This window comes from Malaclemys terrapin, chromosome 5, assembly GCF_027887155.1.
Source record: "Malaclemys terrapin pileata isolate rMalTer1 chromosome 5, rMalTer1.hap1, whole genome shotgun sequence".
Classification (NCBI taxonomy): domain Eukaryota; kingdom Metazoa; phylum Chordata; order Testudines; family Emydidae; genus Malaclemys; species Malaclemys terrapin.
In genome coordinates, this window is record NC_071509.1 from 108,837,158 (window position 1) to 108,863,863 (window position 26,706).

At 43.0% G+C, this 26,706-nt stretch overlaps 1 protein-coding gene across 7 annotated transcripts in view; it reads left to right on the top strand.

The window, feature by feature from the left end:
* The window catches only part of C5H4orf17 (chromosome 5 C4orf17 homolog), a 62,042-nt gene that overhangs the window by 8,658 nt on the left and 26,678 nt on the right, over positions 1-26,706 (top strand). Inside the window, exons 2-5 of one of the 7 annotated variants that reach the window (XM_054030847.1) lie at positions 2,133-2,516; positions 20,405-20,631; positions 22,016-22,193; positions 24,756-24,988. In XM_054030847.1, the coding sequence (XP_053886822.1) occupies positions 24,835-24,988 (154 nt within the window). In that variant the 5' untranslated portion in view covers positions 2,133-2,516; positions 20,405-20,631; positions 22,016-22,193; positions 24,756-24,834. Of the gene's footprint in view, positions 1-1,445; positions 8,256-20,404; positions 20,632-22,015; positions 22,194-22,324; positions 22,384-24,755; positions 24,989-26,706 lie in introns of those variants that run through there. The other 6 variants (XM_054030844.1, XM_054030849.1, XM_054030848.1 and 3 more) reach the window with 6 other exon arrangements.

Consider the following 26,706-nt stretch of genomic DNA (forward strand, 5'->3'; position numbering starts at 1 on the left):
TGTTTTTAATAAAATTTACCTTAAGAACAGGATTGGATTTTTGTATCCGAAGAGGTTTGTGCACATGTTTAATTAGCTGGTGGCAACAGCTGAGTTCCTTTGTTTTCTTTCTCAGCTCAGAGAGGGGGTGAAAGGGCTTGAGGGTACCTCATGGGAAGGAATACCCAAGTGTGCCTTCCTGTGTTCCCAAAGGGTTTTTTTTCCACTTGGGTAGTGGCAGCATTTACCCGTCCAAGGTCAGAGAGAAGCTGTAACCTTGAGAGTTTAATACAAGCCTGGAGTGGCCAGTATTAATTTTTAGAATCCTTGCAGGCCCCCACCTTCTGCACTCAAACTGCCAGAATCAACCTAGACAAGTACTGTGGCTTATAACGGCCTTATAGGGAAATAGTAACAACAGGCACTTTCGGGTGGCAGTAGGATACCCTTGAGCTCTCTTGGACATCAATAGCGCCAGCTCTAGTAAGTTCTACCCAGCCCCTTTTCTTAGAGCTCATATCTCACTGACTGACAAAATCACACAGTCAAAAACCAGCATGGCTCTTGGTTTCTTCAGGAACAAGTCTTTAAAACAAAAAAAAAAATCATTACATCTTCTTTCCTTCTACTTGCCTCATTTCCTTCTCGGTTCTGGCATCCTTTACTATGTGTGTCATATGTAGGGTAACCAGACAGCAAGTGTGAAAAATGAGGACGGGGGGAGGGGGGAAGCAATAGGCACCTATAGAAGAAAATGACCCAAATATCAGGACTGTCCCTATAAAATAGGGATATCTGGTCACCCTAGTAGTCTATTTTCCAGGGTGGTGAGAGTACTTATTATTGTGGAGAAAGTATTGCAGAAAGATGAATGTCACTGCATTCAAGAATGAAAGAACCCATGTTGTTTAATCTCCCCTGGGAGGGAGTTCTGCAGCTGTAAGCCAACTGCTGACAATCTGCCCTCAGGAACCTCACTCTGTTTGCAGGCAATTCCACCAATCTATGTTCCTGATGAGCATAATTGTCACGATCATAAGAAAAGACAAGGAGATACAGAGAGAGAAAAGGGTCCTTGAGAGAGACTGGATCCTTTCTGCTGAAGGCCTTGAAAATCAGTATAAGACCACTGAATCCAATCTAATATTGGCTAGGGGGGCCAATGCATTGGGTTGGTGTGTTCCTATCAAACTGAGTTCCCTAGGATGTGCAATGAACAACCAGTTGGAGCTCCTTTAAAGGCTGCTTTGATCATTCATAGGTACAATGCATCACAACAGTTGAGCCTGGAGATCTCAAATGTATGTCATTGTGGTCAGTTCTATATCCAACAGAAGAGACATCTCTTGGCTCACTGTAGACTAATAAAGGTATTTCTGGCAGCCATTGCTATCTAGGAGTCTAGCAGCAACAAGGAGTCAAACTTGGAGGTTGAGAGGACTATGAAAACCTCTGGAACCAAAGGCCTCTGTGACATCACCTTCTCACTGAAGTTTAAGGAGATTTGGAGTCATACATTAGGTATAGTAGTCAAGGAAACAGGAGACTTATTTATTTTTTATCAGCAAAGTATCTCTGGAGACAGCCCAGGTAACAATCAATCAATCTCCCCTCCTAATTATATCAATGCATTTTCTAGACACTTCTGTTTGGTTGTAATTACTATATTCCAGATGCCAATTCCATTACTATATTTAAATGCCTAACTGGTCAATGCCTGGAAACATTTTATTCCTAACCACCTCCATTAATTTCCCCTGGTGTTTCTGTGACATTTTTATGTCTAGCAATTTAGATTCTACAAACATAAACTTGAAATTAACTGTGTAGCTCTGTCACTTGTGCTGTCACAACTGTCACGAGGGCATCTCTTTGATTTTGTTTCACATAAAATTCACTTTGCATGCACATCATGAAATCACAGGGCTTTGAAAATCTAGCCCAAGATATTGCTATGCATCATAACACGCTATGTTTCCAGTCTCTAAAGAAATCAGCTATTTCTGATTCAGTAGTAGGGTATGTCATTTTTCCCCCAATGGAAAAGATATAGCATAATGCTATATAATAGAAAAAGGACTTCTGAGGCACAGTAGGCTTTATCTCTGCTAATGGAAGGTACAGAATAACCACCTGGTGTATTCCTTACTTAGGGGACATTACAGCTGTGTGCAACTAGAAGATGTCATAAAAGATGTACAGAACACCAGAGAGAAAAGATTCTAGAACTCAGACTTTCAGCAAGTCACAGGACACTTTTCTGCCTGTTACTAAGATGTTCAATGTACCATAACCACCAAGGAGCCAGGAAGGCTAAAAGAGCAAAAGGAATAAGTGAAGTTTGAGAGGGTCAACTCAGATAAAAGGAACTATTTAAAAAAGATTGTACTGTCCATTCAATTAAAATATTTAACCTAGAAAGGCAAAAATATGTAATACAACAGAGGAAAGCTTCACCTGCTGTAGAATAAAGAAAGGCTCTACTGACCTGGCATTCTGCTGAAAAAGCCATCCTCTTGCAAGATTTTGCTTGTCAGGTATGTTGAATTTCTTTATATTAAACCATTTTAGAAAATTTCAGATGTAGATGATAAGTGTTTATTTAAAATCACCTCTTTTTTAAAAAAATATATAAATGTCATTGACAAGGTACAGACATCAGAAACTTGTCCATGAAAACCTGTTATTCTAAGAGAGGCATCCAGACAGAAAATTACTGTTGGAGTAAATATTATACATATGTACCCACTGTCACACCCAGTTCTCTCTCTAGACAAAGCTAGCATTAAACATTGCAAAATATAATAAGTAAAAGAGTTTGCAAACACTTATGTAGCATAATTAATACTGAGAAGATTTAAAATAATTTAAGATGTGATTTTAGGCTTTTTTTGGGGGGGGGGGTCTTTTGTTTGCCTCATCAAAAGAAAATATATATTAAATGGTATCAAAAAGCCTCTACATTACCCAGGGGCAGCCCTAGACTAGCTGCCAGCAACTGGCACCCTAGGCGAACCATGTAATCGGTGCCCCCACACCCCAAACCCCAAGGGCAGATCTAGGCTGAGGTTTTTGGTAAACTGGCAAACATTCTGCCTCTTTTTTTCTTTTAATGTTTTTAAGTGTTTTTTTTTTTTTTTTTTTTAAAAACAGAGGCTTAATTATTCGGTTTGTCAGTCCATCCGTCCAACCAAAGTTTCTGGGATCAGATAAAATAGAGACACAAAAATTTCAGGATAGATTTGTACATGACAGCTAGAGGATATTTCAGTCCGATTTCAAATAAAAATGCATTAAAAATGTTAATTATAATTTTTATTATTACAAATCCAAAATCATCCATTACGCTATCCTGCTTTAACTGCCATTACCACCACATCCAATATAGAACGAAATAAGAAAACTCTTCAATGAACTTTAACCTGTATTTACAAAACACTCCAAATAAAAAACACTCTGTGCTCTTAAAACATGATTTCTCTTGTTTTAAGTTTTGAAAATTGAGTCACTAGTTCTTTTAGATCCAGTTTTCCAGCTATTTCATGCTCTACTGACATTGTGGCAAGTCCAACGAGTCTCTCTTGCACCATTGTTGAACGCAGATATGTTTTTATCAATTTTAACTTTGAGACGCTACGTTCTCCACTAGCTACGGAAACTGGCAAAGTTAAAAGAATGCGTAGAGCTATAAAAATGTTTGGAAAACTGTCTGAGTTTATTTTCACAAAACAAACTTCAATATTTCTTCAGGAGTGGAATGTTTCTTAATCTCTCTAGCCCTATGTCAGTAAACAAAAAGCAAGATCCAAAAGTCCACTAGCTGAGGCATCAAGCCACTTTTCTAACAAGTTAAATATCCTTACTATAGAATAGGTTCTCTTTTATATTTAGCATATCTAAGAATGGTGCAGTTTGCTATGAGAGCAAAGAACTATTGGGCACCTGCCTGGTATCTCCTGAAATATTTCTGTACAGAAGCTTGTAAAATCTTCCAGGAGCACATCCTTTATGTTGGCAGAACTGTCACAAGGATATTTATTAGGATAACTCAACTATACATACTCAATTGCTGGAAAGAGTCCCATGTGCATAGCATAGTACAAACCCTTATCATCAAACATTACTTAAGCACTCTAAATGCAGACCCAAGATGACTGGTCTGCTGCTCTAAATCTCTAGGACTGGCCAAGTATGCTTCAAAATCTTAGGGCCCTTTGTCTACTTCAGTGCCAGGGAATGTAACTAGAATATGTAATCACAAATATTAAACATACTTGATCCCTGGCAATTAGCCATATTCCTGACATCCTGCAAGATTACAACTAGTCTTGCTTTAACACTTACTGAAGTCAGTCAGAGAACGACTTGGTATTGTGGCTCACCACACTAGCTTATGCTCTGGCACAGAACTGCTGCTGTCTTGTTGCTTCTCCACTAAATGGAGTGGATAATGGCAACAGCCAAAGCAAGGCAAGAATATGCCCATGCACTCCTCTGTAGGACTGTACCCGTCACATGCTTGCTTAAATTACAGATGGGGAGAAGCATCTACAGAGGATGTGGAAAAAGCTCATGTACTCAATGCTTTTTTGCCTCTGCCTTCACAAACAAGGTCAGCTCCCAGACTACTGCACTGGGCAGCACAGGATGGGGAGGAGGTGACCAGCCCTCTGTGGAGAAAAGTGGTTCAGGACTATTTAGAAAAGCTGGACGAGCACAAGTCCATGGGGCCGGATGCACTGCATCAGAGGGTGCATGTGATTGCAGACCCATTGGCCATTATCTTTGGCGATCGGGGAAGGTCCCGGATGACTGGAAAAAGGCTAATGTAGTGCCCATCTTTAAGAAAGGAAGGAGGACCACTCGGGGAACTACAGGCCAGTCAGCCTCACCTCAGTCCCTGGAAAAATCATGGAACAGGTCCTCAAGGAATCAATTCTGAAGCATTTAGAGGAGAGGAAAGTGATCAGGAACAATCAGCATGGATTCACCAAGGGCAAGTCATGCCTGACTAATCTAATTGCCTTCTATGATGAGATAACTGGCTCTGTGGATGAGGGGAAAGCAGTGGACGTGTTACTCCTTTACTTTAGCAAAGCTTTTGATATGGTCTCGCACAGTCATTTTTGCCAGCAAGTTAAAGAAATACAGACTGGATGAATGGACTATAAGGTGGATAGAAAGCTGGCTAGATCATCGGGCTCAACAGGCTCCACTTCTAGTTGGCAGCCTGTATCAAGTGGAGTGCTGCAGGGTCAGTCCTGGGGCCGATTTTGTTCAATATCTTCATTAATGATCTGGAGGATGGTGTGGATTGCACCCTCAGCAAGTTTTCAGATGACACTAAACTGGGAGTAGTGGTAGATACTCTGGAGGGTAGGAACAGGATACCTAGATAAATTAGAGGATTGGGCCAAAAGAAATCTGACGTTCAACAAGGACAAGTGCAGAGTCCTGCACTTAGGATGGAAGAATCTCATGCACTGCTACAGACTAGGGACCAAATGGCTAGGCAGCAGTTCTGCAGAAAAGGACCTAGGAGTTACAGTGGACAAGAAGCTGGATATGAGTCAACAGTGTTCCCTTGTTGCCAAGAAGGCTAATGGCATTTTGGACTGTATAAGTAGGAGCATTGCTAGCAGATCGAGGGACGTGATCATTTCCCTCTATTCAGCATTGGTGAGGCCTCATCTGGAGTACTGTGTCCAGCTTTGGGCCCCACACTACAAGAAGGATGTGGAAAAATTGGCAAGAGTCCAGCGGAGGGCAACAAAAATGATTAGGGGGCTGGAGCACATGACTTGTGAGGAGAGGCTGAGGGAACTGGGATTACTTAGTCTACAGAAGAGACGAATGACGGGGGATATGATAGCTGCTTGACACCTCTACCTCGATATAATGCTGTCCTCGGGAGCCAAAAAAATCTTACCTCATTATAGGTGAAACCACGTTATATTGAACTTGCTTTGATCCACTAGAGTGCGCAGCCCCAGCCCCCCAGAGCACTGCTTTACCGCGTTATATCCGAATTCGTGTTATATCAGGTAGCGTTATATCAAGGTAGAGGTGTACCTGAAAGGGAGTTCCAAAGAGGATGGATCTAGACTGTTCTCAGTAGTAGCAGATGACAGAACAAGGAATAATGGTCTCAAGTTGCAGTGGGGGAGGTTTAGGTTGGATATTAGGAAAAAAATTTTCAGAAGGAGGATGGTGAAGCACTGGAATGGGTTACCTAGGGAAGTGGTGGAATATACTTCCTTAGAGGTTTTTAAGGTCAAGCTTGACAAAGCCCTGGCTGGGATGATTTAGTAGGGGTTTGGACTAGATGACCTCCTGAGGTCCCTTCCAACCCTGATATTCTATGATTCTTAAGTCGTCTTGAAAAAGCCTGAAGCTCACTACACAAATCTGTAGCATCAATGTCTTTTGAATTTTCATGAGTCAATGCCAACTCCAGCTTTATATAAAATTCTCTTATCTGTTTTGCTGTTTTCTTTTGCAAGCTGTTGATATCCTATAGAAAGCCAAATACTGACTCTAGCTGCTGCATCTGTTGAAATCTTTCGTCAACCAAGTGACTAGCAGTATCAAGGACTGCAAAGTAGAAATTCACTTTGAACCTTTGTTTTGGGTTCTGAATGGGTGTGGTCTCATCCTTCATAAGAAAACTGCTCTTTCCTTTGGCAAATTCTGTCGGAAAGTCTATTTCTTCAGCAAGCTCGAGAGACTCTACCAGTGTTCTTTCAAACCCTTCATCCCTTCTGAATTCCTCCAAAATATTTTTAGTTTGCTGCAGTTTTTGAATAGCAGAATGTTCAAGTTCTTTTTCTGAAGCTGCTTACTAGTGAGGTTAATCTCAAAAAAGGATATTATACCACAAAATTAGTGAAGTCACAAATTTGAACTTGGAAAGGCCATTTGCAAGAGCTTCTGCATCTGAATGCGCCGTATTGCCAGATGATCAAGTAAAGGTAGTATCAACAGAAATTTCAATAAGGGCATTATAAACGTTTCCAAGTTCATAGCAAAGAGGCTTCAAAGCGACTCTCCCATCTTGTCTGACTAAGTGGTTTCACAGTTAGAGAATTCACATGGCGAGTCAGAATCTCTGAACATGTGTTGAGACTGAGAAAAAACACAAACTCGTTGCACCAGGTCAAAGAAACTGCTTGCCTCCAAACAGCATCTAGCAACATCATTGACAACCTAATTCAGAGAATGTGCACTGCAAGGAACGAAAAAGGCCCTAGGATTGATTTCCATCATTCTCCTTTGCACACCATTGTCTTTACCCTTCATATTACTTCCATTATCATAGCCTTGGCCACGTAAGTTTTCAACAGATAATGACATTGTTTCAAGCTCTTGTAGAATAGTTTCAGTCATAAATGCTCCAGTCGTCTCCTTCAGTGGTACGAAACCCAAAAAATATTCCTTTATGAGCACTTCAACATTATCTTCATCTGCACACTTTTCCATATCCACAAAACAAATGATAGTCATTTGTTCAACATGACTCACATCTGGTGTACAGTCCAGTATTATTGAAAAGTATTTTGCACAATGGGCAGCTTCTACAATTTTCTTTTTAAATGGCATTTGCTAGGATTTGAATCAGTTCATTCTGCATATTTTCCCCTAAGTAATGAACCTGTATTTCATGATCAGTTATTTTATGTAGATACTCTTTCACGACTAGATCAAAAAGCGAGGTATTCAACAAATTTTTTAAAAAGTTTCCATTACCTGGAGAGTATAGTTTTTCCATTTTTACTGCAGCCACGGAATGCTAAATTTTGCCCACCAAGAACTCTCACTACAGCAATCAGACACTCTATTATTTGTTGCCAATATTCTTCTTTTTCCTTGATCACACGTACATTTTCCTTCATTTTTCCTTTTTTTAAATCGTAATTCAAGTTCTTTTCAATTTTGAAAATATTCCAAATGTTCTGTACTTCTTTCATGTGAAGAGAGAATTGAAGATATGTTTTTCCAGTCCTTCGAACCATTTTAAGTAAGTGATGTATCAATTGTTTGATTTCTAAACAACTTGCAGCAAAAGCAAAATAGAGTCCTTCAACACTGAATATTGTAACCAGTTTTGATGACTTTCTTCCCCATTAATGAGTTTTCTCTTGTAATGCTGAGCAGAGAATTTTCTTTTATTTCCATCCTTAGGGAAGGGAAATTCATGAACTTGTCGGGTCCACGTTCCATGAGAATTTGCTGCACACTGTCATCACATCTGGGCCACGAAGTTGGGTCCCCATATGGTAACTTGTTTGTAACTTCCTCATCCTTTCTTCCTTCTACTTCATTTACTGCATGTCTCTATGAAGGTGAATAAATTTTCTCCGCTTCCATATCAGTCTGACGCTGTGAGCTGCCTTCATCTAGAAGTAAGTTTCCATCATCTTGAGTTTCCAAACTGCTTTTTTGTAGATGTGAGCTACCCTCATCTTGAAGTAATGTACCTTCATCTTGATGTTCTAAACTGCTTCCATGCAGATGTGAGCTAACCTCCTCTCCAAGTAAAATTCCTTCATCTGGATGCTGTGAACTGCTTCCATCTTTATTTGGATTGAAGAGAAGATATTTCAGGAAGGATCCCTGCTGTTTTGCTTTATCCTTTTCCTTCTCAGACTTTCATTTATGATACTCAGCTCCTGAGGGTTTTCTTTTGCTGCCATGGGGCATTTGAATATTGTTATGTACTAACTGTGCTCCTGACTGCAAGCATTATAGCGTTAAGGATGGCTGACACACCACATGGTTGGAGATTTAAACCACATTGCAGCCATCCCAACATGTCTTTTCATTGCTTAAAGGTTCAATAATTAGTAACCTACATTCACTTACCTATTAAAACAGTTAGTTACAGTGTTTACACAGAAACAAAAGGTCCTTTTTCAGTGATATAACCCAACACCGGTTGTTTGGAAAGTAATCCCCTTCCTCATGGTTACCCGCTTGGAGTGTGACATCATCACTTTCACAGTCTATTAAGCGTTAACACTGTTACTTTTCTTTTATGGACCTTATTTACTACATGTAAACCAGTTATAACAAAGAAAAGTTCATAATTATACAGCCCGATAATAACGCTAAGGTTTAATAATGTTTAAAGATACTCACATTTTGGATTTATAATGCTGAAAGATGTTATTCTTTATTCTTTGGCACAAGAAACACAATTTTCCACAGTATTCGCTTGATTCTTAACCATGTACCTGTGACGTGTGTTAAAATGACCGTTTGATATGTATCAACTCGTGATATCTCCACTCTACATGAATTTCCAGCTATGCAACCTTGTGTGTCATTAGCATTGCAGCGCTTGCCGCTGGTGGATGTGTTTCATTGTGGCTGAGTTATTGCTGATCAAAATTGCAGAGTGGGTCATCTTGACCCTACGTCACAAATTGGAAAAAAATTCACTAAAATATTTATTTTTGCACTAAATAAAAGATTTGACATATTAATAAATTCTAAGAAATGTAGAGAAATGAATTATAATTCCTATTACCTCCGTACATGCACGGAAATTGAAATAATGACATCATTATTTTATTTGTATTTTTTTCCATCTTTTTCCTCAAATTTGGCTCCCCATTTAACTTGGCACCCTAAGTGACTGCCTAGTTCACCTATGTGGACGGGCCGCCCCTGACATTACCTTATTATATAGTTAGACAACATCGTTTGATCTATTTCCCTGGTAAGAAATAGGCAAAACATTACCAAAAAACCATGCAAGAGAGACTATTAAAATAGACTTGGAAAAAGCGAGTATGTTTCATACAATGATTTTATAGATAAGTTTTGTAAAAAGGATTTGAAGCTAAAGATATGACAGATTGTATAATGACATACATTATGCCCCTTGGAAAGCAATGATCTTATAAAGCTTTCGGGTTAAAAAGAAAAAAAAAAAGTCTAACCAGAAGTTACTAATTAATAAAACAACAATTCATTGACTAAAACAAAAGTACTCAACGCGTTACAGAAATAAGACATTTGCATGATTTAAACCAGGGGTTCTCAACCTTTTTCTTTCGGAGGTCCCCCCGCAAACATGCTATAAAAACTCCACAGCCTACATGTGCCACAACAACTAGTTTTCTGCATAGAAATGACAGGGCCAGTATTAGGGGGTAGCAAGCAGGGCAGTTGTCTGGGACCCCAGGCTGCAGGTGTCCCCGCAAAACTACATTGATCAGGCTTCAGCACCTTCCGGGTGGCGGGGCTCAGGATCTCAGGTTTCAGCCCCATGCGGTGAGGCTTTGGCTTTCTACCCTAGGCACCAGCGAGTAACGTTGGCCCTGCTTGGTGTCCCCTCGAAAACTGCTCACGGCCCCTCGTGGGACTCCAGACCCCTGCCTGAGAATCACTGATTTAAGCTATTCTTCCCCTAGACTACTAAGAATTCATGATCCAAAATGATCAATCCACTCTACAAATCAAATCTTCAGGATTTTGAATAGATTACTTTATAATAAGAGAGAAAAGTCTTTTACACTCGAGGAGCAGAGGAGGATGACTGTTGTAAACCCTGTACCAGAGCCACTGGACAGCATTCTTTAGCTATACTGGTATAACTAGGCACTTCTGAAGTTCTAAGGACTACTTTCTAATCTGGTCATGGTATCTAATGGTCTCATTTTTAAATATGTAGAACAATTGACTTTTCTGCTGCCCTATTGTGTTACTTGATTGCATTTAAAGTCAAAGGAGTTGAAAGCTAGGATGACATGCTATTATGATGTAGCCATGTGAAAAAGCTTATTGGTATTTACAGTAGCCTTGTTCCCTTCTTGACAAAAGTTATTGGATAACAATAGGCTTGGACAGATTACATTCCAGTTGAAAATGTCTTGTGTGGATTAGTATGCACTTAAGATAGAAAAATGCTCCATAGGGCATGCATGTTTGTATTTCTTTGTTCTTTTCGTGATTTACTTGAGCAAAGAATTCAGTCACTAAGCCCTCATCCTATTATGGGAGAAGGGACTTGCTAACCATTTCTAGCTCTGGAAAAAATACATAGATTAAGAACATGTGTAATCTTGTATGTGCATTATAGGATTCAGAGTAAAAAAAAAAATCTTTCTTGGAATATATAAATTAGTAAACCACTAGGCTGCTTTGAATTGGGGCTAGATGTGCCATCACACAATTTTTCTGCAACTGGATTGTGGTTTTTTTTTTTTTTTTAAGTCTTCACATGGACATTAGCATAAAATCATACACTTAGGCAAATATAGTAAGCTATTCATCAGAGATTGCACTATGCATCACAGTAGGCTGCAGCTTCATATTTTAAATAGTAAATTTGAGGAAAAGCATTTCTTTAAAACTAGTGTGCAAATTTATAATTTTTGCAAGAATAAAAATCATAGGGTCTACTTACTTCATTTAGATCAGGATTAAATTGGTGGAATTACACCTGTGTGAAACTGCTGTAAAGGGAGATGAAAATCAGGCCCACAAAAGCTACATTAAAAGATTTCAGTGTTAATCTCAACTGTTGGAGAAGATCACCATGAATCAGATGCCGGTACAATCAAATCAAAAGAGCACATTTTCAGTAATGCAATAATGAAGTTGATTTTAGCCCTGTGGATATGTGATAATCTGGATATGCGATTGAATGTTAATTCACTGATAAAGACAATACTAGATTTTATTCCATTATCACTTTCCCTTTCCCCTCCCCTTTCTGCTTTTCTATTATCTCTCTCCTTCACTTATTAGTTGTGGTCTCTATTGAGGTATTTTAGATAATTTTAGACATTTTACTTGAAGAAAAATGCTAAAGAACCATTCCACAAGATGGTTTCTGCCCTGCATAATTTTAAAGATTGCATCTTCCCTAGTGCACCAACCTGGTAGTTCAGATCAGCTGGGACACTCAAGCTAACAATCCCTAGATTTGTCTGTCTGGGGATAGGATGATCACCATAGAAGGCCTTCAACTTTGCAATTCACTTTCCCTTGTTATCAGACAGAACCCTGAGTTTGTTGACCCTCTCGGCATGTTGCAAAATCTATTTATTCACTCATGCTTTCCCCAAGGGGATAGGTAGAGTAGGAGAGCAACATTTCAACTGGGGTCTTCCTCAAAAGTGTTTTGCTTTAGTTGATAATACATGTGAAATCTCCTGGGAAAGTATTCTCTCCACCCACCCACACCAAAAATCAATCAAGTACATGTATTTTCCCCTCCCCACATAAAAATGTCCCATTAGTTCCATACTCTCCCTGTTCCCAAACAATCCACCATCCAGGCAGTAGCTCTTGACCCATCATACTCATTCCAGAATAAGAGTGTGTCCACACAGGGAGGTATACTGGTATAAATTATAGTGGGATCATTTCCTTGTACAGGCAAGCAAAGGAGAACAAGAGTCTACAGAGCAAATCAGAAGCTTCATAAAATCTAAACTTAGCGCTCTGTAACTACTTAACAGTGGATTTGTAACACTATTTTAATGTTATTTACAATACGTTGTCAGTCATCTTGTAGCTGTGCCTGCAGAATATTTGGTTAAGGTAGATCGCAAAAAAGATAGAAGCTTTTGCTTTGATGCAGTACAACACATCATGGGTTTGGAGGCTTTTTCTTGCAATCAAATCACAGTAATCAAATTAACTATGGTGAAGTTTAACAGGGAGACCTGTTGAAATGAAACTGGCTAACAGGCAACTTAGGGCCCCGTCTAACTCCCATTTAAGTCAATGAGAGTTGGCTCAGGCACCCATTAAGACATGAGTATTAAGCAATAAGTAACCTTCTGCCCAGAGCATTCCCTGTATAGTTTTTTTTTTTTTAAACACATTAAATTTTTTTAGATTTAATGAAAAGAACGAGGAGCACTTGTGGCACCTTAGAGACTAAAATTTATTTGAGCATAAGCTTTTGTGGGCTAAAGCTTTGTTAGTCTCTAAGGTGCCACAAGTACGCCTCGTTCTTTTTAGATTTAATGTTGCTATTTGCCATGCAACTTTCTCCCTATGGAAGTTCCATTTTAATCAATGGATTGTCAAGACGGACAATGCATCCTAGGCCATTATGTAAGTGAGGCATGCATCTGCCCTGTGCAATCTTTTGGCTAGATGAAAGAGGCATAGTGTTTAGACATTTAAAGCACAGTTTTAATCAATTAAATACTGAAAAACCCTTGCTCTTGTGAATGCATGCAAGAGGCCAGCATTGCCAACATCGTACAGGAAGCGTATGAAACTGGAATCTGACTCTTGGTTCACAGAAAGTGCTATTTATACCCATAGGACACCGATCAGGTCACCGTGCAAGTGAACTGAGGTGAAATTTATTCAATTTCATCTTCTGTAATAATTTCTCCAGAAAATGGATGGTGGGGGTACATAGGCACTGACTTTGTCATTTGCCAGGGGTGCTCGACCTCCGCTCTGCCCCTACTCCACCCCTTCCCACAAGGCCCCCCTGCCTCTTCCTCTCCCTCCCCCAAGTGTACCCACCCTCACTCCTATCCCTGCCTCCTGTGCGCTGAACAGCTGATCGTGGCAGGCAGGAGGTGCTGGGGGGGAAAGGGGAAGAGCTGATTGGCGGGGCTGCTGCTGGGTGCTGAGCACCCACTATGTTTTCCCCCCACCCTGTCTCTCTCCACTGGGATCTGGCATCTAAACCCTCTGCTTAGCAACTGCGGTTCGGCTGAGCGTGACCAGTGCTTAATTTGTAATGAAAGAGGTGCCGGGGTTCGAGCAAGTTTTTACTTTCAGAACTGATGTGGCAAGCCCAGAGGTCCCGGGGCTATGAACTGCTAAGCCTAGGTGTGCCGGGGTTCAGCCCTGACAAGCCCTGGCACAAAAAAAGCAGTGAGGGTAACCCCCTCAATCAGGACAGGCCGAGTACAGTTCTGATGCCCTTTACTCATACAATGAGTATAACAACATTTCATTACCTCCAAAATAAATGTTATTACAGTTAATGTTTAAAATTAAATAGACAAGTTAAGAGGGAAGGTACTGTACATCTGGGGTCAGGCTTGAGTTATGAGGAATTACAGGTATCGGTTGCAAGGGTGAAGAGATACATACATATCACATAACTGGCATAGACCCATACTAAAGTGCTTTGTAACCCAACACCAGTCAAAATTGATCATTTGGGCAACACATAGGGTTGCTAACCCTCCAGGAGTGTCCTGGAGTCTCCAGGAATTAAAGATTAATCTTTAATTAAAGACTATGTTATGTGATGAAACCTCCAGGAATACAGCCAATCAAAATTGGCAACCCTAGCAACACAGTTCTGTTTGCTGGATACCCAGGCAGAGTAGGTGTGTTTATGAAAATACAGTCTGGTCCTAAAGCCTTCCCCTGCCCTCCAATCCTCCCAGCTGTCAGGGGAGAGCTCATTCAGATCTTGCTTACAAAAAGGAATTTGAAATTATTAGGTTGGCCAACATCACAAAAATGAATGCGCAGACATTGTCATAAAAAAAATAACAGCTGTGTGAGGAAGCTAGTCTTTGCTCATACTTCTTAAACCTATTATGCTTTTTCAGGTACAAGTATTTGATCATACATTGTATATGCTTTTAAAGTGTGTATTAATGTTTCAATTTCAATTCAAATTTTCAACTGCCTAAATTGGCAACAATGTTTAAAAACTCGTTTAGTTGACCACTGGGGTCGGGGGGTAATGGGGAAATTCAGGAGGGGGGTGTAGGTAAATCCCTGGCCAATTTGTTTTTCCCTTGCCTACCTTCCCTTCTCTGTGCTTAGTTTGTGAGCATTTTGTGGTGTGGACTGTCCCTTCTCATACATCTGGAAAATACTTATTACACGCTGGGTGCTACTAGAAACAAATAATAAAATAAATAAATAAATGGAGATATCCTATCTCCTGGAACTGGAAGGGACCTTGAAAGGTCATCCAGCCCCCTGCCTTCACTAGCAGGACCAAGTACTGATTTTGTCCCAGATCCCTAGGTGGCCCCCTCAAGGATTGAACTCACAACCCTGGGTTTAGCAGGCCAATGTTCAAACCACTGAGCTATCCCTCCCCCTCACTGTTGAAAGCAATGGGATTCCTGTGCTCAGAGGAGACCCAAAGGTAAATAACCCATGCATTAGTATGTTTAAGTAAAAATGTTAACCCTTCCTTGAGGCAGTTTAATTAAAATGTAATTATTGTAAGTATCTTTCAGGGAACCCATCAAAAACCACCTTTCTACTGTACTAATCTGGATTAGCTATAAACTAGCCAACAGTTCATAATCCATAGATGGCAGCCTGCTTTCTGTTTTACTTACTCAGTTAGCTGCTGACTAATTGGCAGGGCTGCCAGATCATGCCAAATTCTAATTAGGAAAGTATTTTTGTGCAACTTACCAGAGAACAGGTTTGACTGGCAAAGCCCACTGTAAACTGCTGCCTGGCCTCCACAGCCCAGGAAAGAACCAGTGACACCCTGAGATCTGCAGGCACTTTCTTCAGGGCATCACTTATTGGTGGCACCAAGAATCTCCAGTAACACCCATCCACACAAACAAAACCATTCAACATACATCCAACAACTGAACAACTCCTCTGACCCAGGAGCTTCCTTGCTAAACCCTCCCTGCCCCTGGCAGCTCTTATCCAATCCCTCCATAAGCAGTCAGCCTGCTTCCTCCAGCTCCCCTCTTCAACTGTGCTCTGTCAGCCTTGGTAGGAATCAGATGCTCATCAGGCAATCATACAACCTACGCCAGCTGGGTCTGAAAACCCCCTCTACCAAGCCCAAAGGCCTGTTCTTAAAGGGGCTCTGCCTCAGAACAGGCCAGGTTTGCTCTAGGCTCCCTGCTATACCCACAACTGGCAGCATGTAGTGTTTACAAACAAGGATTTTCTGATGATGCCTTGATTTCATTTCCTGGAAAGAGATTGAATTTGATTTACTAATGATTAGGGTCCTCTGAACTAGAGTTCTCTCTTAAATCAGAATTGAGGAGGTGGAAAGTTACAACCACCAGCACACCATATGTACTCATCTAGATATTGAAATACAGACATGATGTGACATGCAGAATACCCACAACGGGTGTATGGCTTATTGATTGTCCCCTGTTATATGATTAACCCTGTAACATAAATGCCAGTTGTCATAACTATAAAGGGAAGGGTAACAGCCCTCCTGCGTATCATACTATAATCCCTCCTGGCCAGAGACACCAAAATCCTTTTACCTGTAAAGGGTTAAGAAGCTCAGGTAACTTGGCTGACACCTGACCCAAAGGACCAATAAGGGAACAAGATACTTTCAAATCTTGTGGGGGGAGAAAGGCTTTTGTTTGTGCTCTTTGTTTTGGTGAGTGTTTGCTCTTGGGACTGAGAGGGACCAGACATCAATCCATGCTCTCCAAATCTTTCTGAACAAGTCTCTCATATTTCAAACTTGTAAGTAAACAGCCAGGCAAGGCGTGTTAGTTTTATCTTTGTTTTCTCAACTTGTAAATGTACCTTTTGCTAGAGTGTTTCTCTCTGTTTGCTGTAATTTTGAACCTAAGGCTAGAGGGGGTTTCTCTGGGCTCTTTAAGTTTGATTACCGTGTAAAGTTATTTTTCATCCTGATTTTACAGAGATTATTTTTACCTTTCTTTCTTTAATTAAAAGCCTTCTTTTTAAGAAGCTGATTGATTTTTCCTTGTTCTAAGATCCAAGGGGATTGATCTGAACTCACTAGGAATTGGTGGGGGGAAAGGGAAGGGAGAGGGAAATGATTAATTCCTCCTTGTTTTAAGATCCAAGGGGTTTTAGATCAGTGTTCACCAGGGAATTGGTGGAAGAATCTCTCAAGGCTACCCAGGGAAGGGAGTTAGCGCATTGGGAGTGGTGGCAGCAAATGCAGATCTAAGCTGGTAGAGAAGCTTAGAGGTTTTCATGCAGGTCCCTACATCTGTACCCTAAAGTTCAGAGTGGGGAAGGAACCTTGACATGATGGCAGAAGTGGGATCATTTTAAACCAAAAGCCAGTAAGATTTTTTTTCTCCTTTCTAGCTGCTTAGAAAGCAGAGCTGAAGGTAGATGCATATCTTATCTCTCCTTGCCTGAATGCAGAGGTGTTACGTTTTTTTAACAAGGGTCTTTGTTAAGAGAAGGGTTCAAGCAGTCAGCAAACAGCTGGCAAAAGGAATTTACAAGCTGAATTGTTTGTTTTCTTTCTACCTCTCGGGGATAGCTAGTTAGAAAGTCTCTGTTAACTAAGCAGCCCTGAGCTGAGTACATCCCAGTTTCAGTGAACTGCAGAGGGGGTGTGACCCAACCCAACAAAGCAGGAAAATGAGTACCAGTGACACCGCTACTAAACTAGAGCTGGCCAGACTGGCAGCAGAAGAAAGTGAAAAAAATCATAAGAAACTGCTCGAAATAAAAGAACTCGAGAAAGCAGCTACTGAAAGAGAAGAGAAAGCCAAAGAGAATGCCCACAAAAGAGCTATGGAGGAAAAACAAAAAGAGATGGAGCAGAAAGAAAAAGAGATGGAGGAGAGAGAAAAAGAGAGGAAACATAAACTGGAATTGGTAAGGGATAGGCAGGATATACCAGCCAACCCTAACAACCCCTTTCCAGGTACCGCTTCCCATCCCAGAAAATTCCCCACCTACAAGGCAGGCGATGATACTGAGGCCTTCTTAGAAAATTTTGAAAGGGCCTGCCTTGAGTATAGCATCACTACAGACCAGTACATGGTAGAGCTGAGGTCGCAGCTCAGTGGACCATTAGCAAAGGTGGCGGCTGAAATGCCTAAGGAACACATGAACAGTTATGAATTTTTTAAAAACAAGGCCAGAATCAGAATGGGGTTAACACCCGAGCATGCCCGTTGGCTGTTCAGAGCCCTAAGGTGGAAACCAGACGTGTCATTTACCCGACATACCCAGGCATCACAATTTTTGTCAATGTGGTAGGCATCAGGAGCAAATGTTAAATCTCTGGAAGATCTGTTTTTCCTAGTGAAAATGGAGCAGTTCTTAGAGGGTGTTCCTGAGGAAATAGAAAGGTACATCCTAGATGGGAAACCCAAAACTGTAACCGAGGTGGGGGAGATTGGAGCCAAATGGGTGGAGGTGACAAAAAAAACAACAACACTAATAGCAGTTGGAGCGAATATCAGAAGGGGCAACCCGAAACAAAACCCTACCACCGGGGACAACCCAAGGCCCCCCCTACATCCCAAGGGAAACCCCAGATGCCTTCTCACCCCACCACACCAGTCTCCACCAACCAACCTCGACCCGGTGATACCTTAGCAGGGCGATGTTTTAAATGTAATGAACTGGGACATATAAAGGCCCACTGCCCCAAGAACCCCAATTGATTACAGTTCATTACACCACAATCACACCAAAGATCCCCAGGCCCAGATGCCTCTCTCATACCCTCGGAGCGAAGGGAAATCTTGAGAGTGGGCAGAAAGAAGGTTATCGTGTGGAGGGACACTGGGGCACAAGTGTTGACTATCCACCAATCCCTAGTGGACCCCAAACTCATCAACCCAGAGGCTCCGGTGACAATTCAACCCTTCATGTCACACTCTTTAACCCTGCCTACAGCCAAGTTGCCTGTCCTATACAAGGGCTGGTCAGGAATGTGGACTTTTGCAGTCTATGACAATTATCCCATCCCCATGCTACTGGGGGAAGACTTGGCCAACCATGTGAAGCTAGCCAAGAGGGTGGGAACGGTCACCCGCAGCCAGGCTAAGCAAGCTTTCACCCCCATCCCTGTTCCAGAGCTGTCCACCAGGGCCCCATCTGTGTTACCAGAGACCCAGACAAAGGTGGTGGAACCGGATCCCCTGCCAACGACTGCAACAGCCGTAGTGGATCCAATCCCAGAGACCCAGCCAAAGCCAGTCCCAGAACCAGAACTGGCAACGCAACCAGCTCCAGAACCATTGCCAGCACTGAGTCCAGCGCTTGCAAACCCGTCTACAACTCCAGAGGGCACCAGCGAGCCTGAACTGGCAGAAGCAGCAGATAACCCTACCCAAGAGGCTCAGCCAAGGCCTGAAATACCACATAGTGCACCAGCGGAGAGTGGTTCACAGTCAACAGAAACAACCCCAGCACCTGCATCGCTTCCAGAGGGACCAAGCCCAAGTCCACAGTCCAAGGAGGAACTGATGTCTCCAGCATCAAGGGAACAGTTCCAAGCCGAGCAGGAAGCAGATGACAGCCTTCAGAAAGCTTGGGCAGTGGCACGGAGCACCCCAACGCCTCTCAGCTCTTCTAACCGATCCCGGTTTGTTGTAGAACAAGGACTTTTATACAAGGAGACTCTTTCTGGTGGACACCAGGAAGACTGGCATCCTCAAAGACAGTTGGTAGTTCCAACTAAGTACCGGGTAAAGCTCTTGAGCTTAGCCCATGATCATCCCAGTGGCCATTCCGGGGTGAACCGAACCAAAAACTGGTTGAGGAAGTCTTTCCACTGGGAGGGAATGGGCAAGGACGTTGCTAATTATGTCCGGTCTTGTGAGATGTGCCAACGAGTGGGAAAGCCCCAAGACCAGGTTAAAGCCCCTCTCCAGCCACTCCTCATAATTGAGGTCCCATTTCAGCGAGTAGCTGTGGATATTCTGGGTCCTTTCCCAAAGAAGACACCCAGAGGAAAGCAGTACACTGACTTCCATAGATTTTGCTACCCGATGGCCGGAAGCAGTACTCTTAAGCAACACCAGGGCTAAAAGTGTGTGCCAGGCATTAGCAGATCTTTTTGCCAGGGTAGGTTGGCCCTCCGACATTCTTACAGATTCGGGAACTAATTTCCTGGCAGGGACCATGAAAAGCCTGTGGGAAGCTCATAGGGTGAATCACTTGGTTGCCACCCCTTACCACCATGAAACCAATGGCCTGGTGGAGAGGTTTAATGGAACTTTGGGGGCCATGATACGTAAATTCGTAAATGAACACTCCAATGATTGGGACCTAGTGTTGCAGCAGTTGCTTTTTGCCTACAGGGCTGTACCACATCCCAGTTTAGGGTTTTCACCATTTGAAAATGTATATGGCCACGAGGTTAAGGGGCCATTACAGTTGGTGAAGCAGCAATGGGAGGGGTTTACGCCTTCTCCAGGAACTAACATTCTAGACTTTGTAAGCAACCTACAAAGCACCCTCCGACACTCTTTAGCTCTTGCTAAAGAAAACCTAAAGGATGCTCAGGAAGAGCAAAAGGCCTAGTATGATAAACATTCCAGAGAATGGTCCTTCAAAGTAGGAGACCAAGTCATGGTCTTAAAGGCGCTCCAGGCCCATAAAATGGAAGTGTCGTGGGAAGGACCATTCACGATCCAGAAGCACCTAGGAGCTGTTAACTATCTCATAGCATCCCCCACCTCCAACATAAAGCCTAAGGTATACCATGTTAATTCTCTTAAGCCTTTTATTCCAGAGAATTAAAGGTTTCCCAGTTTACAGCCCAGGGAACAGATGACACTGAGTGGCCTGAAGGTGTCTACTATGAAGGAAAAAGGGATGGTGGCATGGAAGAGGTGAACCTCTCCGCGACCCTCGGACGTCTGCAGCGACAGCAGATCAAGGAGCTGTGCACTAGCTTTGTGCCAATGTTCTCAGCCATCCCAGGACGGACCGAACGGGCATACCACTCCATTGACACAGGTAATGCTCACCCAATTAGAACCCCACCCTACCGGGAGTCACCTCATGCCCAAACTGCTATAAAACGGGAGATCCAGAACATGCTACAGATGGGTATAATCCACCCCTCTAAGAGTGCCTAGGCATCTCCAGTGGTTCTAGTTCCTAAACCAGATGGAGAAATACGCTTTTTTGTGGACTACCGTAAGCTAAATGCTGTAACTCGTCCTGACAACTATCCAATGCCATGCACAGATGAGCTATTGGAGAAATTGGGACATGCCCAATTCATCTCTACCTTAAACTTAACGAAGGGGTACTGGCAAGTACCACTAGATGAACCTGCCAAGGAAAGGTCAGCCTTCGTCACCCAGGCAGGGGTGTATGAATTTAATGTGCTCCCTTTCGGGCTGCGAAATGCACCCGCCACCTTCCAAAGACTTGTGGATGGTCTCCTAGCGGGATTGGGAGAATCTGCAGTTGCCTACCTCGATGATGTGGCCATTTTTACTGATTCATGGGCAGAACACCTGGAGCACCTGGAAAAAGTCTTCAAGCGCATCAGGCAGGCAGGACTAACTGTTAAGGCCAAAAAGTGTCAAATAGGCCAAAACAGAGTGACTTACCTGGGGCACCAGGTGGGTCAAGGAACTATAAATCCCCTACAGGCCAAAGTGGATGCTATCCAAAAGTGGCCAGTCCCAAAGTCAAAGAAACAGGTCCAATCCTTCTTAGGCTTGGCCGGATATTATAGGCGATTTGTACCACACTACAGCCAAATCGCCGCCCCACTGACAGACCTAACCAAAAAGAAACAGCCAAATGCAGTTCAGTGGACTGATGAGTGTCAGAAGGCCTTTAACCAGCTTAAGGGGACACTCATGTCTGACCCTGTGCTAAGGGCCCCAGACTTTGACAAACCATTCCTAGTAACCACAGATGCGTCCGAGCGGGGTGTGGGAGCAGTTTTAATGCAGGAAGGACCAGATCAAGAATTCCATCCTGTCGTGTTTCTCAGCAAGAAACTGTGAGAGGGAAAGCCACTGGTCAATCAGCAAAAAGGAATGCTATGCCATTGTGTACGCGCTGGAAAAGCTATGCCCATACGTTTGGGGACGGCGTTTCCAACTACAAACCAACCATGCTGCGCTAATGTGGCTTCATACCGCCAAGGGGAATAACAAAAAAACTTCTTCGGTGGAGTTTAGCTCTCCAAGATTTTGATTTTGAAATACAACACATTTCAGGAGCTTCTAACAAAGTGGCTGATGCACTCACCCAGGAAAGATTCCCTGAATCAACTGGTTAAAAACTGTTCTTGGAATGTGGGACATATTGTTAGTTTTTACATAATCAGTAGTATGTCTAAAGGTGCATGTGTCTTATTAACTCTGTTTTCTCCTAGAGCTCCAGGAAGAAATCACAGCCAATGTGGAACCGGCTGTCCAACACGATCTGTGATTTGGGGGGGGCGTGTCATAACTATAAAGGGAAGGGTTACAGCCCTCCTGTGTACCATACTATAATCCCTCCTGGCCAGAGACACCAAAATCCTTTTACCTGTAAAGGGTTAAGAAGCTCAGGTAACTTGGTTGACACCTGACCCAAAGGACCAATAAGGGGACAAGATACTTTCAAATCTTGGTGGGGCAGGGGGAGGCTTTTGTTTGTGCTCTTTGTTTTGGTGAGTGTTCGCTCTTGGGACTGAGAGGGACCAGACATCAATCCATGCTCTCCAAATCTTTCTGAACAAGTCTCTCATATTTCAAACTTGTAAGTAAACAGCCAGGCAAGGCGTGTTAAGTTTTATCTTTGTTTTCTCAACTTGTAACTGTACCTTTTGCTAGAGTGTTTCTCTCTGTTTGCTGTAACTTTGAACCTAAGGCTAGAGGGGGTTCCTCTGGGCTCTTTAAGTTTGATTACCCCGTAAAGTTATTTTCCACCCTGATTTTACAGAGATGATTTTTACCTTTCTTTCTTTAATTAAAAGCCTTCTTTTTAAGAAGCTGATTGATTTTTCCTTGTTCTAAGATCCAAGGGGATTGATCTGGACTCACTAGGAATTGGACGGGAATGATTAATTCCTCCTTGTTTTAAGATCCAAGGGGTTTTAGATCAGTGTTCACCAGGGAATTGGTGGAAGAGTCTCTCAAGACTACCCAGGGAAGGGACTTAGCACATTGGGAGTGGTGGCAGCAAATGCAGATCTAAGCTGGTAGAGAAGCTTAGAGGTTTTCATGCAGGTCCCTACATCTGTACCCTAAAGTTCAGAGTGGGGAAGGAACTTTGACACCAGTAATAAAGGAAAATAATTCAATAGTCATGTTGGTTCCAGAGAAACCCCAAATCTGAAATCAGGTGATGAGACTGTTACATCTGACTTCTGAAAGGGTACAAAAGCTTTCATCTTTTCTTATGAATTTTCAATGTCATGCAAAACGACTTGGAAATCTACAAAAGAAAAATTAGTAAAGGTCAGCCAAGCAAGTGTGGCTGAACAGAAAAACTCCCATGTTTTACGTCTCTGGCAACACACAGACGGGAAAAATAATTACTTTTGATACATATTGAAAGAGGTATAAGTGAGAATATATTTACATCATAAAAACCTGAGATGGCATACAACAATTCAAATATTCTTAGGATGCTGCATTAGAGCTGGTGGCCTCAAATATATCCTATCTAAGGTGATAAATTCAGGGCTGAGACAGACAGTGTGAGAATATTATTGGCGGGGGAGAGGAGAAACAGGTTGAAAGTAGTAAGTCAAAGATATCTAAAGCTAGATAGTGAGTCGTAAATATATCTACTACACTATCTGAGTTTTAGGCAACAGCAAGCTGTAGAATGGTATTTTACCATCCAATCACAATACCATCTAGTATTAATAAATATATCAAAATCCTAAGGTGGCATTTCTGTCCCACCTCTTCTTCACCCATTACTGCCTGCCCTCTTCTTCCCACACAACTCAACAACAAATCCAATCTCCCCTTTCTGTCATTTCTTCCAACAAAGAGGTGTCCCTGTTTCTGCTCAGTTGTGTGCAGCAATGGATAGTGGACCATGTGGGCAGAGACTTTGCATGTGTAGAAGAGCAGTTCAGGGCTGGCTGGCGGTAACTGACTGTACAAGAGTTTGCTGGGGCTCGACCCTCTCCGGGGCAGTGGGGAGCCACACCGGCTCACTACACACCGGTGCGCTGGGGAAACTTGTCCGGCCGTGGGTCTCCCTCAGCAGCTCTTGCTGTAGCTAGAAGAACACGGTAAGCCTGGCCCTGCTCAGGGCGGGCGATAAGACTGTGTCAGGAGCTCAGGCCCTCAGTCAGGGCTGAGCAACAATAGTGGGCCCAAGCCTCAAAAGGCCTGGGAGAGGGGGAGACTGCCACCCACGGGTTGGGTGGCAGGGGGGATGCAGGCCCTCCCACTCCACTGCGTCCCAGCCCGGGGCCCTAGCAGCGGCAGAAGGCCCGCTGCTTAGTCAGTGGGGATTTTGGCCACAACACACTGATATAGGCTCTGGCAGCACTGCAGCCAGACTCGGGTCAGCTGCCCCCGGGCTACTTCCACACTCCCCCTCGGGGGCTACCTGGGTCCTGGTGTCGGCCTCTGGGGGATCCAAGGCCATGGGTTCGTCAGGGCAGGGATTGATCGGCCGGTCCGGTGGGTCCTCTGGATAGTGGGCGCAGGGCAGGCCTGGCCAGTCCTGGCAGTGCCTTGGGCCGTGGGCTCTTCCCAGTCACGAGCTATGCTGGAGACGTCTGGTCTCTCTGGCGGCTGGGGCCTGACTGAGCTGTGAGGGCGAGCTTTTATACTTCAGGGTCGCCGCCTGACCCTCTGAGGAGCGGGCTCAGAGCTCCCTAGCTCCGCCCACTCCGGCCTCCAGATGGGCTCTTCCCCCTCTGGGGCGGCGGAGAGCCACACCGCCTCACTACACTGACCAAAGTGGTCCCAAGACTCTTATGCCATCCCCTAGAAGTGGAGCCTTAGAAAGTCTCCTACTGAGCCTGTGCCTGCTTAAGGCTGCCCCAGAAGGAATATTGAAGAGACAGTAACAAAATGTAAAACAGTCACAAGAAAAACAAGTAGCAATTCAAGTGTTCTGCTCCCTTCGTGTCCATGACTATTGTTATTCTGTACTTCCAGCATTTGGCCGCTGCTGATGAGACACTGTCAGGACCCACTACCCCAAGAGTTGCTGTGGGGAGAATAGCAAAGTTACATCATGAATATCAATTTCAAACAACAGCCTGAGCCTGAGTTCAACTACAAAGTAATAACACAGAGAAGTCTGAGTGATTCTCCTTTTGGAAGAGCAAGTGGAACTTATTTTCTCTCCAGACACATCCCACATTCCAGGACAGTCTGCCATATTCAAGGTAAAGCATCCTCCTAGAGACACATAACCAGGTTGCACATCCAGCCTGATTCTCCTGAAAAGAAATGTGTGTTTTAGGTCTTTCTTTAAAAAAAAAAAAAAAAAAAAAAAATTACTCAGCAGCACACACACAAAAACCCTTCACATGTTAGTTTCCAGTTTCACAAGAAAAAACGTATCCAAAGTATAACTCTAGGTACCAGAATGAGAGGAAAGGAGATGGAGAGCTAAGGAGATACTGAAAGACTGAAAGTCAGATAATCTAAAAAAGTCTCAGACTGGGTTTGCGGGCCTGGCATTTAGAATTTGGCCTTGCAGTTGGAACTTAATTATCAAATCTGTGGATAATAATTCATAAACCATATTGGAACCTAACTCATTCTTCTATAGTACTCGAGAGACAATACAACAAACACGAGTTAGCTTTTGTTTTTTAAAATCCCTACAATCAAGAGGATGGTATGGTGCGACTCTGAATTTGAGCTGGTCAGAAAATTTCAGCACAAATGGAATTTTTTTTTAAATGTTGCAATGCTCCCTCACATGATTTTCTGACCAGCTCCATTTTTGAACACACACCGGGAGCAACTGGTTGAGTAAAAAGATGTCATTTTTATATAATTTGCCTTTCAAAGTTAGCCTTGTTTACAGTGAGAGTCTGTCATCAATTAACAGGGTACTAAACTGCTGAGCCACAACTGACATTCTAGGCACCTGCTTCCCATTTAGAAAGTTACCCACTTTAACAAGTTGTAAATTAAAGTTTAACTTAAGGGAGAGATTTTCAAAGGCACAAATGACAATTAGATGCCTATCTCCCATTGTCCCTATAAACGAAATTGCTTCATTTTAATAGGGCAAAACCATCTAGGCCCCACTACCCCCTGCTGGACAGCAATGTACCACTGCATGTTCATAGCACTGGTACAAAGGCATTGAGGTCTCATGTTCAAAATCCTGTGATTCCTTCCTCCAGATACCCTAATATATGGAAATGGCTAAGTCTTCATTGTAAAGTTAACCCTGGCTCTTACCTGGGTTTTAGTCCAAACCCCTCTACTGTCCACACAGAAAAACCTTTTACCCAGAGTCTTAGGTGCTATAATCCAGGGTTAGTTTACTCAGCGAGGCAGGATACAGATTAGAGCCCAGGATCCACTTTAACTGATGGAACCCACCAGTTTTGCAGTGAAGATGCAGGATACATCACTTGAGAACTGACAGTACTCCAGTGCCTTCTCTCCCTCCCTCCCCCCAATCCGTGCAAGACAGACAAGTTCTCTCGCAACTGACTGGGAAACAATCCTAGAGCATCTCAGTACAAAGAACCATGGGATTTGCCCCAGAAGTCTTAGTGACACACACATTGTGGGGGTGCAGCACCAGTGAGGATGCAGTAATTCAAGTATGGCTTACCAGTGGGGATGCTCAAACCCAGGCTGGGCTAACTGGCGTGACAGTCAGGGTATGTCTACACTGAAATAACAAAAGAACACCCTCCCCCACAAAACACAGCAGTGAGTCTCATAGCCTGGGTCATCTTACTCAGGCTTGCGCAATGGGGCTAAAAACAACAGTGTAGATATTCCGGTTAGGCTGGACCATGGACTCTGAGACCCTCCCTCCTCACCAGGTTTCAGAGCATGGGCTCCAGCCGGAGCAGAAATGACTGTGTTGTTTTCTATTCAAGTAATCCGCTAGCCTTACTAATAATTCATA